Genomic DNA, 15,691 nt, shown 5'->3' on the forward strand with positions numbered 1-15,691 from the left:
GACCTCCTTAGTAAAGAGAGAGAAAATCCATGTTCTCCGCAGCAAAGTTTTAATTCAGGTGGTGCCACAAAGGAAAATGAAGGAAGAGGAAGAGCAGTTTCCTTCTCCGAAAGAAAAGAGTGGATTTACCCAATGCATAATGCCACATTCCACCCAGGGCATATACAATTTTCTGAGGTCTCTGTTGAGGGGATTGCCTACAAGTTAGGTCTCTACAGTGCAATACATATCTGCAAGATGTGCAAAGTGCCATCAGAGCATAAGATTGTTCGCCTATTTAAGCAAATTGCTCCTATTTGCAGACAGCAGAGAACAAGCAGTAATACAAGCATATGCACTTGATTTCCATTTATGAGCTCTGGGATTCCAGATAATTCTCAAAAGGGGCTGTTATATCTCAGTCTGTTATATCTTGGTCTAGAGATAGATTCAGAGATGAACAGAGGGCAGAGGATGTTCATGGCTTTCTGGCTCAGTTTCGGCTAGGGAGACAACCGTGATTTCTTCTTACATTACTGCAACTGCTGGGACTCGATGGTAGTATGGCTGGATCTCCTATTTATGTGTCAGCGCTGGGTGCTCAGTAGCTTGCAGTATGCCACACATTTAAGCAGACATGTCAATAGCGCATTCAGGCCCTGAACTCCTGGGAATTCTGTTGACAAAAGGAATTCCCTTATGCCGTCATGTGTAGTGATGACAAATGAGTCCCAACATGAACAAAGAACTCTGTAAGCAGACAGAGATTAGTCAACAGCAATGTAAGAACTTTTGGAGTAGTTCTTCTGGTGCTGAAACACTTGGCCCCTAACACGTGTTAGTTGAGGGACATGGAAACGTTATGGGCAATATTTTAAGATTTTCATGCGGATGCCATTTGGGAATCACCGTGCCGGTTTTATCTGGTTTAGGAGCTAGACATCATTGAAAATCAGTCCGTGCTCACCGGAGCTTTTTGTAACCTGGGGCAATTGCTCCCTTGAAAAAGTGTATATGGCAGAGCTGGTCCCTTACGTTTAATTCAGCAACTTTGCAGGGTGTGAATATATACTCACCTAAAGGATTATTAGGAACACCTGTTCAATTTCTTATTAATGCAGTTATCTAATCAACCAATCACATGGCAGTTGCTTCAATACATTTAGGGGTGTGGTCCTGGTCAAGACAATCTCCTGGGGGCGTATTACAGAAATATTTTACCTTTAGAATCCTACCTTATCTGTTTGGTAACCATGGCAATTTCAGTTAGGACCGAATTTAGGACAAAGGCTATTACAGAATGACATTTCTTAAATGCATAATCCTATCTTAACTATGGATAGGAAATGGGTATTACAGAAGCATCCTAACTCGACAAAAAATCCTAAAAGCTGTTTTAACTTTAGGACAACCCCACTGGTGTCCTAACTTCAAACCTTGACGTTTGTGCAGCGGTAAAAATCACAGTACACAAATCCTTTTTCGAGAGCGCGTTGCATTTATTAATTATATAATATGAAGAGCAGCGATGTTTTGATGGTGGAGATACTTTTTGAAGACCCAGCTAGCGCTGTGCATTGATGATAAAATGCTTGTAACGTTAAATATTATACAGACTCCCACGACACATGATTTTGCAGTTAGTTGACAAATTGCGACCAACATTACAGAGCCCAACGAGCCGTCATGGAGCATTACCTACCAGTCCACTGTGGCATAAAGTCGTGGACGTATTCACAAATTTAAGGACCGTCTTTAAAGTTACATACAACATTTGTTTAGTACACATTTCTTACTTTAATAGCGTTTGAACGGACTATGTAAAAGGTGTGCATCATAGCTCACACTTAGATGAACACTTTACAGTTGGTTTTGATACCGTCATTCCGTTCAAATGCTATTCAAGTAAGAAATATGTATAACTTACCAATGTCATATGCAACTTCAGAGACAGATCCCAACATTTGTGAATATCAAACGTTTTCTTGTCTTTTTTCTTTTCTTTTTTAAAACGCGATTTATAAAACAGGCTTTAACTTTTCAAAATGATCAAAATATAAATTTCTTCTGCACTGGAATTAAAAGCACGCCGTTGTTTCTCCTTTTTGATTTTAGGTTTACCTCAGAAGCAGTTTGCGAGTTGTTGGTTGCTTGGTAACAGACCTGAGAGTTGATTACCAAACTTGATTGAGCTGTTTTTCCTAACTACAGAAAAGATGAGATTTTGTAAGATAGGATAAGAATCCTAAATCAAGTTAAGATTTGCTTCTGTAATATGCCCCCTGAACTCCAAACTGAATGTCAGAATGGGAAAGAAAGGTGATTTAAGCAATTTGAGCGTGGCATGGTTGTTGTTGCCAGACGGGCCGGTCTGAGTATTTCACAGTTCATCTGCTCAGTTACTGGGATTTTTCACACACAACCATTTCTAGGGTTTACAAAGTATGGTGTGAAAAGGGAAAAAACATCCAGTATGCAGCAGTCCTGTGGGCGAAAATGCCTTGTTGATGCTAGAGGTCAGAGGAGAATGGGCCGACTGAATCAAGCTGATAGAAGAGCAACTTTGACTGAAATAACCACTCGTTACAACTGAGGTATGCAGCAAAACATTTGTGAAGCCACAACACGCACAACCTTGAGGCGGATGGGCTACAACAGCAGAAGACCCCACCGGGTACCACTCATCTCCACTACAAATAGGAAAAAGAGGCTACAATTTGCACAAGCTCACCAAAATTGGACAGTTGAAGACTGGAAAAATGTTGCCTGGTCTGATGAGTCTCGATTTCTGTTGAGGCATTCAGATGGTAGAGTCAGAATTTGGCGTAAACAGAATGAGAACATGGATCCATCATGCCTTGTTACCACAGTGCAGGCTGCTGGTGGTGGTGTAATGGTGTGGGAGATGTTTTCTTGACACACTTTAGGCCCCTTAGTGCCAATTGGGCATTGTTTAAAAGCCCCGGCCTACCTGAGCATTGTTTCTGACCATGTCCATCCCTTTATGACCACCATTTACCTATCCTCTGATGACTACTTCCAGCAGGATAATGTACCATACAAAGCTCGAATAATTTCAAATTGGTTTCTTGAACATGACAATGAGTTCACTGTACTAAAATGGCCCCCACAGTCACCAGATCTCAGCTCAATAGAGCATCTTTGGGATGTGGTGGAGCGGGAGCTTCGAGCCCTGGATGTGCATCCCACAAATCTCCATCAACTGCAAGATGCTATCCTATCAGTATGGGACAACATTTCTAAAGAATGCTTTCAGCACCTCGTTGAATCAATGCCACATAGAATTAGGCAGTTCTGAAGGCAAAAGGGGGTCAAATTAGTATGTTGTTTCTAATAATCCTTTAGGTGAGTGAATATCCCATAGTTATGTGTTGTACCGAGTCAATCAAGTTATGCATATAAAAATTAGGTACAACACCCGCCCACTTCATCAAGTGTCATTGGCCTTTCAGGTGTGAATAAAGGGGTCTTCAGCAGATGATGCAAAAGCACAATATCCCACCTCGTTCCCCTAATTCTAGGAACAGTAATTATATGCATAACTCAATGCTCTGTTGAATCAGAACTTGATTATTCACTTGATCTGGTTCACAATACTAAACTTAACTGATTAATTTACAAATCGGACAGTACCATTTCACTCTGATCCAACTAAAATGGCATGAATAAAAGACATTACACATTATTTTTTCTTTCCATGAAGAAAAGTCTCAAGAGTTTGGAACAACATGAGGGGATATGAGTAAATGACAAAAAAAAAGTCTTCACTAACCATAGACTATCCTGAACAATATCAAAACCAAGAATTTAGATCTCACTGGAGGTGGAATTAAAAAAAACACTGCAGTACATGATATATTACATCATGTCAAACATCCTTACCAAAGACATATTGATTGACTCTCACAAGGCTTAAAATCGCACATTGAGATGAAAACTCTTTATTGTGACTCCTAATGGAGCTATATCATCCTTAATCTCCTTCTAATCAAGTTGAATTCTCCTTGATCTGTTTGTGCCTTCGGTTTCTAAAATGACAAACACGGATTGAAGATTTTGTCTGTGTTTCTGACATTTCAGCCCTAGATTAGAACTCAAGGTCATCCTCCAGCAAATATTCTTCCTTCACTGAAGTCTCTGTTGGTGTTAAAGATGACACAGAGCTGTGTCTGCTGGTGCATAAAAAGCTTGGCAGTTATCCATTGATCACTTTGCAGCAACTGCCCAGACCTGCTGTTTCATGCTCTATTTCAGAGGGTAAATCCATCCTTCCTGCAATCCTCTAGGCTAGACTAAAGCTGGTTTGCTTTCATCTGCCACTTGACCTCTTGAGTGAAACTTAAAAAAAAAACACGTTTTTAAGTAATTTTAAAAAAAGGAAGGTAAAAGTAGGCTAACTGACCTGGCTGGCTCTTTTCTAGTCAGAGCATTATAGGCACCAAGAAAGTTGTTCCACATGGTTAAATTGTACTTGAGTAAACCAGAACAAAAGGTCAAAGCACAAATGGGTCAAAGGACAATGCCAACATGACAAAAATGTGCATCCTACACACCTGCTGTGTTTATCAGTTGCATTGTATGATTTTTCTTTTGGTCAAAATCAACAGTTCCAATTACTGGCTCACAACAAAAATAATTGACTTGTAAAACACAACATTTAGCTTGTATTTGGCAGGTAATGTAGAGTTAATGTATTGTACAGCTAATAATCCAGTTGACAACACAGCATACTGCATACTTATATTTAAATCTACTCCTAAACAACTGATAGCAATTTCCTTTAGCAATAACTTCTTTAGGAGTGGGTTTAAAAAAACTCTTTACTGTCACCACTGAGGACAATAGAAAGAAACAAAACTACTACCGTGGAGGAAGAGGAGAATATATCAAAAGTCAAAGTAATTCTGTCCACATAGTCATTATAGTTATAGTCTCATCTCTCATTGCTGACAACAATAAGCCCATGAGGGAAGCTGAATGAGAAGACATTTTTTAAATTGGCACAGGCATTACTACCTTTTTTATTATTATTATTATTATTACCTCTCACAAATGTGTCACACAGTAACCACCTAATTTGTCTTAGTCTTGAAAGCTGTGCTTGAATAAATTTAAAATCAATAAGATGTTCACAATGTCCTTAATTTGCGTTTTTTTTTAATGAACCTGAAATTATGCTTTTCTTTCAAGTTTTGAGGATTTATAAAAGGGGAGACATTTCACATGAACTGACAAAAAGACTTTGAAATGGGCACAGGTGACATTGCACATGATTTGCTGAGAAGGGGTTTGCTGTGGAGTTCAGCTGTTGTGATGGATAATGTATGGCAGAGAGGGGAAGTACCTGGAGATGCCATGCTCCCACGGGAGACCGATCTCGGTTGTCGTAGCAATGACGGCTGCTATGGAGACAGAGGGAAGTTCTTACTGATTAAAAGGTTCTTACTGCAGAATATCAAAGACCACAGACTGAAACAGACTGAATTACTAAGTATATCCAATAGTGAAAAGTGCTGTGTGCTTGCTCAATAGAGGCAGTTAAACTCTACTAATGAGCAATTTTCCACATTAAGAGTTGAGATTAGAGATCTTCTGGTAAAGGTCTCCAAGCACCTACAGGAATGGTAGCATACTGATCTGACAACATGGAGTTATATTTATAGACAGTAAGTGGCTGGCCAGCGTGCATGTGTACGTATCTGCTTTGCATATATGCATACCGGTACTTTGCAGAGCACAGGTTCACATGGCCAAATTGGTGTATGCGTGTGTATGTGAATACATGGTTATATTAGCTGTCCAATCAGAGAACCAATTACTGAATAGTGAATCAGAATTGTTGTGATTGCCTCTAGTGTCAGAATTAAGCTGTGTGTATTAAGCTGTGCTGTGTGTATTAAGCTGTGTGTATTAAGCTCTCTCTTATGTTCACCTTCGCACAAAGTCTAAACATCTACCCACTCTCTATCTCATCCTGTCTGATTTTCATTAACACTTCTTCACAGATAACAACCGGTCTTGAGCTTTCTAACAGATCCTTTAACCTCTCTCTTTATGCCAGTGTCATTTTTTCCCTGTCTTTAGAGAATTTGTTGAGCCCTGGGGCAGAATGGCCTTTAGTTCAGAGTAAACCACTCCAGGGTTCAACATAATTGACATTTCTACAACCGCTTTAGAAAATGAGCTTTGAACTCTAAATTTACATAATCAAAATAATGACTTCAGCCTTTTATTGTAGATGATCTGATGAGAGGTTCTCTTACCATTTGAGCTGCTTCTTCCTGAACCCCAATTTCCTCTAAAACACAAAATTGTTTTAATTATAGCCATTAGGCCAGCGCTTTTAAAGTCAATGATACGCGTTCCAGAGTAAGACATTTTTCACAATAATACCAATCTGTACTTTTTATGAAATAAACAAGCCTTGCTATAAGAGACTATACACTTTCTTATGAAAACAATGCATGTTATTCCAAACCTTCAGTCTGTAGTGGAGACACAATATCGAATGCAGAGTCTTCTGTCTCTTCATCAACATCTGAATTGGTCTCGTCCTGAAAAAGATATTTTATATATATATATATATATATATATATATATATATATATATATATATATATATATATATATATATATAATAATAATAATAATAATAGATTTTATTTATAATGCACTTTTCATTCCGAAGAATCTCAAAGTGCAACAAGGGGGGGGGGGGGGGGGGGAAAATAACAACAAAAAATGAATAACAAGTAAAAATATAGAATACTACAAACAATCAACCAACACAGAAAACAGAACAGAAACAGAGCTATAGCTGTATATATATATATATATATATACAGGGCTCGACATTAACGCTTGTCCAGGACAAGTGGATTTTTTGAAGGGACAAGTGAAAAAGAATTTGACTTGCCCGACGAACAAGACCCTGATTAAAACCAAAAAATAACTATGAATTATTGTGCATTAATTTAGTGTAAGTGGCGATCGATAGTGGTGGATAATAATATACGATGAACTGACGATAACAAGGTCGCGCTGTTGACAGTCGTGCAGCCTCTCGAGGAGAAATTACAACACTAGAGAGTTTAAGCTGTTTCCTGAATACCATCACGACTGAAAATGACACTGCTTTCATATGACAGTTTCATAAACAATTAATTAACATTCACTTACATTTACATTCACTTACAGTCACTTACATTTTAGATACAATATTGAGTGCTTTTGTTCGATTTCAGCAGCGAAAATCGTTCACACACAGCAGAACCGTAACGCGTCTCACAGCAACAAGTGTGTTACTGAACGATTCAGTGTTTGAAATAATCGTTTGAATGAACAACTCAATGGCTGACTCATTAAGACGGCCACCTGCTTCCACCTATATAAATATGCAGATTTAAATATGTCAAAGCTGATTGAACACTGGTAAGAATATTGCTTCAGAATAAATTATAGTTACAACACACACACGCAAAATTAAAAAAATATCGAACTTTTTTCCGGACAAGTTTTAAAAAACAAATTTTTTACTCGGACAAGTGAATGAACGATTTCATGAACATGCTTAATGTCAAGCCTTTATATATTTATATTTATATGTGTGTATATATATGTATATATATATATATATGCACACTCCTGAACAAAATCTTAAGACCAGGGGATTCATTGCAAGTTTTACACATTTCGCACTTGTGGATCATAACCGGGTTGTAAGCACTGATTCAAAATGCCAAAAGAAGAAACAGGAGCAAGAGACAAAAAATAGAGAGTAGGCAATTTATTGAAAACTGCATTTAAACTTTCATCAGCTGATCAAAAGTTTAAGACCATAGCCATAAAAAGGTAAAATCTGCACAAAAATATGGCTTTCATGTCATTGTCCTTCAAGCAGACATATTGTCAAGATCTCCTGATGGCAAAGGCAAAAAAGCTTTCTCTCTTTGAACGTGGAAGGATTGTTGAGCTGCACAAGCAAGGCCTTTCGCAACGCACCATCACTGCTGAGGTTCGACGTAGTAAGACAGTCATTTTACATTTCTTAAAAAATCCTGAGAGTTATGGGACAAAAAAGTCAAGTGGTAGACCCAAAAAGATTTCACCTGCACTGAGCCGCAGGATCCGACGGGTTGTCCGTGAAGACACAGGTCGATCCTCAACCCAAATTAGGCCCTTACTGATGCTGACTGCAGTCCAACAACCATAAGACGTCATCTGCTAGAGAAGGGCTTCAAGAACAAAAAACGTCTTCAAAGGCCACGTCTCCTCCCACGACACAAACTTGCCCGTTTAGAATTTGCAAGTTTTCTCTGACGAGAAATTTTTTAACCGGGATGGTCCTGATGGCTTCCAACGTTACTGGCATGACAAGGAGATCCTACCTGAGATGTTTTCTACGTGGCACAGTGGAGGAGGCTCCATCATGATCTGGGGTGCTTTTTCCTTCAATGGGAAAATGGAGCTTCAGGTTGTGCAGTGGCGTTAAACGGTGACTGGCTATGTGGATCTGTTGCAGCGGGCATCCCTCTTGACCGAGGTCCCCCGTCTGTGCGGTAATGACTGGGTCTTTCAACAGGAAAACGCTGCAATTCACAAAGCCCGCCTGACGAAGGACTTCTTCCAGGAGAATAACGTTGCTCTTTTGGACCATCCTGCGTGTTCCCCTGATCTAAATCCCATTGAGAACATTTGGGGATGGATGGCAAGGGAAGTTTACAAAAATGGACGTCAATTCCAGACCGTGGATGCCCTTCGTGAAGCCATCTTCACCACATGGAGCAACATTCCCACCAACCTCCTGGAAACAGTCGCATCAAGCATGCCGAAACAAGTTTTTGAAGTGATCAACAAGAACGGTGGGGCTACTCACTACTGAGTCCTTTTTTGATACTTGTAGTATTGTTGTGCGTTTATTTTTAGGCTATGGTCTTAAACTTTTGATCAGCTGATGAACGGCCTGTTTGGGTTTAAATGCAGTTTTCAATAAATTGCCTACTCTCTATTTTTTGTCTCTTGCTCCTGTTTTTTCTTTTGGCATTTTGAACCAGCACTTACAACCCGGTTATGATCCACTAGTGCGAAATGTGTAAAACTTGCAATGAATCCTCTGGTCTTAAGATACGATTTTAATCCATATCTCTTTATGATCTTAAACTAGGTTTTGATTTTTAATAAATCGACAGCACCACCTCATGGTGAATATTAGTAAATGAATCAAACAAACAGACACATGACTGTACCTTCCTGTGTTTTAATGGCACGGCGTAAACACCATTTATGTCATCAGCTCTGCTCTGCCTCTCAAGGGGCTGATACACATGATCTTCATCTCTCTCTAGTCCCTCCACCTTATCACTGTCATCACCTTCATCATCATCAGTATGTCTTGGGGAAGGCACAGGGGGTCTTTCTCTCATTGAATCTGACCATCTGTCTCTAAAGAGAGAGAACAAATTCATTATTTAATGTGTCTGGCTTAAGAAAACTAGGTCCACATATTTAAATTGCATAAAATCTAATGACATCATATCAAAGAGTGCAATCAGACCAAAGACTAAATCTGCAAGTAAACTACTTTTTCCCCTGCTGAACCAAAAATGTCTAACAGTTAAAATCAATACGGCCTTCTGTTATCCTTATTAGAAGTCATTCTGTTGTATTATTGATGATTGTGCTTTCAGACTCATTTAACGTATTAGTTCCCCTAAAATAAAATGTATGTCATTCAACACTGTGACATTCTTTCTTCCATTGAACACAAACGAAAAACAAATTACATAAAACTATACTAGTCGCTTTCAAACTTGAAGGGGGGGTGAAATGCTGTTTCATGCATACTGAGCTTTTTACACTGTTAAAGACTTGGATTCCTATCCTAAACATAGACAAAGTTTCAAAAACTAATGTTGGGCGTTTGATGGAGTATTTCTGTGTCAAAAATACTCCTTCCGGTTTCTCACAAGTATCGGAGAGTTTTTTTTTGAGTATGGCTCGACTTGACGTTAATAGAACGGAAGGTCCTTGTATGGGCCGTATGGGCTCTTCTCCCGGTAGGGTGCGCGCGTGCGTGACTAGAGCGAGAGAGGAAATGCACGCCCGTAAACACTCTCAGGTGCAGATCCAGTCGTCCGTGAACACTTATGTCGTTATGGTCCGTACCGCGCTCCACTTTTTTCCTATGGGTGACGTTGAGCGACTTCAACGCTTCAGCACAGCATTCCGGGAAGCCAGCGCTGCATTTGAACCGATTTGAACGCAGAAATGACGGGAAGCTTCACAACATTGCTTCAGTCGCATCGCAAAGTGGATTTCCACGCCACTGCTGTCACAGGACTTCACCAAATCATACCAAAGAAGTGTGTTTTTGACGGAGCGGTCCCAGCGATAAAGGTTCGGTCCTGCTTTGGAAGCAGCCGGTGAGTAAAACTGCTTCAAATGTCTATGCTGTTGAGCCCTGTCAACAGCATAGACATTTGTAAACATCAGTAAACGACACGATCGCGTGCTTCGTCATTCAAATGCGGACTCCATTGCTGTTCTCTGTATAACGCTACACTAGTCTGACGTGCAAAACCGTTTTGCTTGCTACTGCTAAGGTCTAGTCACATACAATAGTCCATAAACCGAATCATGTCCTCATGAACTGCGAGTAAAGACACACAAATGTTGACAGGCCACTAAATTGCACACATAGACGAACGTCCTGATGTTGCTGTTTCTCCTGTTCAATTTATTTCTGCCTCAGATTTGATTCTGGATCATTATCTGTATTAGCTGAGATAGCGATATGTTTCTCCACGCTTGAGGACGTCACCGCTTTGTTCGCGATCGTCATTCTTTAGCTCCACCCACACGATACGCCTCCAGGCACTCGTTTTTTTTACGGAAAGATTCGGTACAGCCCATATTTTTTATAAATATAATAAAACTAAAGACTTTTCAGAGATATGAAGGATGCAATACTACTCTTTAGGTACTCAAGATTGACATGAGATTGACTGAAACCGAGTGTTTCACCCCCCCTTTGAGAACTTTTTGGAAAAATTAGGATAAAGCACAACAGAAGTCATAGCTTTCTGTGATACTCTGCTTAAGAAGCAGGCACACTCTAAATCTAGACTAAAACACATCTCTTTAATCTGGCATACACATAGAACAGGGATGGAAATTAACTTTTTTGTCCACCGGCCACTGTGGCTGGTGGATTTCAAAATCTACCAGCCACTCCATGTTTTTACCAGCCACTTTCTTGTTTTTAACCGACAATGTGTAACTGCATGTGAAAAATTAATACTACAAGCTCTACAATACTTAAGCAGTTTATTTAATCTCTAGTCTCAATGAAATACTGACATTTTCTCTATCTCTCTTATACACACACAAACCATGAACTGATATACATTTCATTAAGGCCTCGTCCACACGAAGCCAGCGCTTTCCTAATCCGATCTTTTTTTTTTCCTCGTTTCAAGAAATATCTGCGTCCACACGGGATTAAGAAAACGGTCTAAAAACGATGTAGTTTGCATGCCAGGCCAGTGTGTGGCGCTGTAATTCTGCCACAGAAATACACAAAAAAAGGAGAAGAAGAGTTGTGGCTAGCAGGGGTATAACAGTGGTCGGAGGTGAGCCCAAATCTCACAATTAAATAACAATAAATACATTTGCTACTTAACAGATGTGTTTTATTAATGCCTACACCTACCCCAACCCAAAACATACCCTTACAATAATGCAGATACGTTAATTAAATGACACAATATTGATGTGCGCATGCCCAGTGCCCGCAGTTGTATCCATAGACATGGTTGTATCCCTTAAACTCTTTCACCGTGCTGGACGTAGTGTGTTGACATCACCGTTTCAGAAAATAAACGAATTCGCCGTAAACACGAAGACGGAAGATGACCGTTTTCAGATTTATCCGCTTTGGGACCCGGTTTAGAAAAATATCGGATTCATGCTTCAAAACGCCGGATCCGTGTGGACGAAACGCTGATACGGTACAAAATTTATACGTATACAGCGAAACACGTCTCCGTGTGGACGGGGCCTAAATGAGTAGGGCTTTGTGCGCTTTTTTTTTTACCTGGATGTGGCATTTGGATGATACGTGATCTTTTATGGCTTCCAGTTTTAGGTTTTTAGTACCAACAATGAAACTATTAGTTTTGGCATCTTCTGAAGCGTGTTGACGACACACCGAGCAGAACATTGACAGTAGGGATGCAAAGAAATAAAAATTCTAGGCCGAAACCGAAACACCAAAAGAAATTATGCCAACTATTAGTACCATTGCATTTATGGCTAATGCTATGACTGTAACTTTACTAAAAATCAAGGCATTGCGATTGCATAAATTAATATTAAAGTTTCAAATATTAATAAATTACAAATTATGCAAATATTTATTTAGCACATTGCAACAATCCACAGTATAAAATACAATTCAAACTAAAATGTTTAACTTGCCCTCACTCATTTGTACATTTAATAATAGCTAATGTACAGGCCTAATGGCCTGCAGAAAGGTACAGAAATTCAATAAAGTAATCAAATGTAAAATAACTGCATATTTAACTGTTTAAATTAAAGATTAATCCTTATTAAACTTACAAAAGCTATTCAAGAGCAGTGAGTGATGTCCTTTTGTTTGACATTAAACAGACAGCAGTAAAGGCTACTGCCCCTTTAAGACCTAGTGCAGGGATATGCTCTTCTTTCTCGACTATATAACGTTCACTTGAGGCATATTCAGACTATGTCTGCTTGGATACTAATCAAGATGGACATGTTGACATACTTTTTGTGGGAGTTTGTCCATTTAAGCGCAAGACTTGAAAGAGAACTCAATATTTGCGCGCTGTGAGACGAGTGCACGTTCTCGGATGATGCGCAGTGACGGATCTTCTTTCAGTACGCGCGAGTTCGTATTAGCGTCTTCTGGTACTACATCCGGGTAATGACAGCGAAAACGACTGGTCATATTCGGACATACGGCCGCACTCGCATGCATTGAACAAAGTTTACAAAGAGGGGAAACAGAATGCTATTTTTATTTACCCGCCACGGTGGCCGGTAGGTGAAGCGAGTTTACCCGCCACAACTCAAAATCACCCGCATTTGGCTGGTGGCGGGTGCTAATTTCCATCCCTGACATAGAACATTATCAATTTATATTATTCAAATCAGTTAAATGATTATTAGACAGCAAAAACTATGTCAGCCGGAACGGGAACACTTCCTATAACAATCAATGTACTTGTTACATCAGAAGAAGAATGGCATCTACTCTAATGTTAGTCTCTGTTTATCCCAAAGTTTACTGTAGTCAGCCGGATCTGGGCCGTATCCTGATCAGATGGTGGACCTGCACCTAGACACCACCGCAACACATCCTATTAAAGCTACATTGTGTAACTTTTTTAGTTTATGCTTAGCTAAAAACACTTAGTTCTTTCAAAAATATATGTGCTCATTAATGTATATTTACTTCTTTCAAGTAATAAAGTATTCTCGTAAGTTTATAATTTGCCATTGAAAATACATACGGGTGAGGGGTTTGAATGCTGGTCGCTATGTTGCCCCTCCATCTTGAAAGTACATTAGCCAAAGAGGGACATACCCATAAATTCAAGCTTCGCCTTTCACGTTTTAACAAGCCAGACTCACATCAAGATGTTTGGTCTGGAAACTCACCATTGACAGGGCTCAATTTGAGGGGCGGGATAAACGGTTGTCTTTCAAACTCCCTCTGCACGCGATAGGATGCATGACCAACCAACCAACCAGAGCAACGAAGGTGAAACGGAGCTTGTTGATAGATTAAACATTCGGCGTATCCGGTCGGCAAAACTCCGAACACATCTTCCCTTCTTAAGAATGACTTCAGTGCCATTCTTTGTTCTTTTCTCAGAGAAAAGCTTAACTCCAAGTCTTCCAGAGTTGCGGTCAAAGCTGATTCAAAAGACCGCTGTTCGCCAGCTTCTGTGTTGACTAGAAGCACGCAAGCAACTCGGCCGTCGTCATTATTTTAAAGGGGGGGTGAAATGCTGTTTCATGCATACTGATCTTTTTACACTGTTAAAGACATGGAATCCCATACTAAACATAGACAAAGTTTCAAAAGTTAAGGTGGACGTTTGATGGGAGTATTTCTTTGTCAAAAATACTACTTCCGGTTAGTCATAAGTTTCGGCAATTTTTTTTTCGATCATGGGTCCACTTGACGTTAATAGGTCGGAATTTCCTTGTATGGGCCGTACGGGCAATTCTACCGGAAGAGCGTGAGAGAGAGAGAGAGAGAGAGAGAGAGAGAGAGAGAGAGAGAGAGAGAGAGGGAGAGTGCGAAAGCAACAGGCTACGCCCATCAAAGCGCTGGCTCGTAGGCTGCGCTGCACAGGTGATGTGACTTCAAGAAATTAACAATGTCACCAAAAAAGTGCGTTTTGGTTGCCAGACCAAGACAGTCCTGTACAGATTGCCAAAAAACCCCGCGTTAAGGCAACAGTGGATGGAATTTGCTTTTCCGGATCAGCAACTGAGTTCCGCAAAGGTTAATGTCTGTTCGCTGCATTTCGGTGCCGACTGTTTCATAAACAAGGCCCAGTTCGACGCCGGATTTTCCGATCGCCTAATGCTGAAGGATGGAGCAGTCCCAACGATAAAGGTCCCAACGTTAGAACCGCAGGCGCTGAGTGAGACTGCTTCAAATGTCTGTGTTTTTGCCTATGCCCATCAAGTAGCCCAAACATGATCACATATAGTTAATTGATCAATGGAGCATGCGATGTGTAGTGCGTGTACATTTGTTTAGCTGGCCACTATATGTGTGACTTTATGTTTGTGTATTGTAAAAGCACTCCAAACAACAATACACAAAGAGTGGGGAAAAATGATGAACTAAATAAGCGCGCTTCTTCATTCAAATGCGCTACTATTCCATGTCTTTCTATGTAAACACTAGCCTGCCGTGCAAAACCAGTCCGCTTACTACAATTGTCTACACAAACCACGCGTAAACACACACACACACACACACACATACACACGTGCACAACTGCACTTCCCACATGTACACCTTCAAAGAAAAAAAATACGACGATATAATTCAAGTATAAATATGTAAATAACACAAGCCGCTAAGCATATTATATAGTTAGTGTATAACTTGTACCACATAGAGACGTCCTGCTCGTTTTTGCTGCTGCTCCTGTTCAACTGCAGCCTCTGGGTCTGATTCCGGATTATAGATGTATGGCTGAATCTGATTAAAAGCCATTTTTTTATTTTGAATAAAGTTTTTTCCCGCTGTTAGGGATGACACAGCTTTACGACGCACTCAACACAATAACAGCGCGCGCACTCGTCATCTGCTCACACGATACGCCCCCACCCGCTCGGCTTTTTTCGGAAAGACTCGGAACAGCGCATCTTTCTTATATAATTATTTAAAAAATAAAGACTTTTCGGAGATATGCAGGATGCAATGCTACTCTATAGGTACTCAAGATTGACATGACACTGACTGAAAGTGAGTGTTTCACCCCCCCTTTAAGCCCTGCCCACCGACTCTATACACGATGTGATTGGCACGACCAGAGTTTGGCGTTTACAGCTCAGAAGGGTATTGAGAGTTGCTAGACGACACTCGCGGGCAGATTAGATTTGCTGCCGCTAGGGTGCA

General features: G+C 40.1%; 1 protein-coding gene across 3 annotated transcripts in view; it reads right to left on the reverse strand.

Annotated features, from left to right (window-relative positions):
• The window catches only part of cep89 (centrosomal protein 89), a 137,092-nt gene that overhangs the window by 119,641 nt on the left and 1,760 nt on the right, over nt 1-15,691 (reverse strand). For 2 of the 3 annotated variants that reach the window (XM_067439813.1, XM_067439818.1), the window contains exons 4-7: nt 9,246-9,441; nt 6,479-6,554; nt 6,264-6,298; nt 5,345-5,402 (exon numbers count right to left, since the gene is read on the reverse strand). In XM_067439813.1, coding sequence (XP_067295914.1) covers nt 5,345-5,402; nt 6,264-6,298; nt 6,479-6,554; nt 9,246-9,441 — 365 coding nt within the window. The remainder of the gene's footprint in view (nt 1-5,344; nt 5,403-6,263; nt 6,299-6,478; nt 6,555-9,245; nt 9,442-15,691) is intronic. The other variant, XM_067439805.1, reaches the window with a different exon arrangement.

Source organism: Pseudorasbora parva, chromosome 1 (assembly GCF_024679245.1).
Source record: "Pseudorasbora parva isolate DD20220531a chromosome 1, ASM2467924v1, whole genome shotgun sequence".
Taxonomy (NCBI): Eukaryota; Metazoa; Chordata; class Actinopteri; order Cypriniformes; family Gobionidae; genus Pseudorasbora; species Pseudorasbora parva.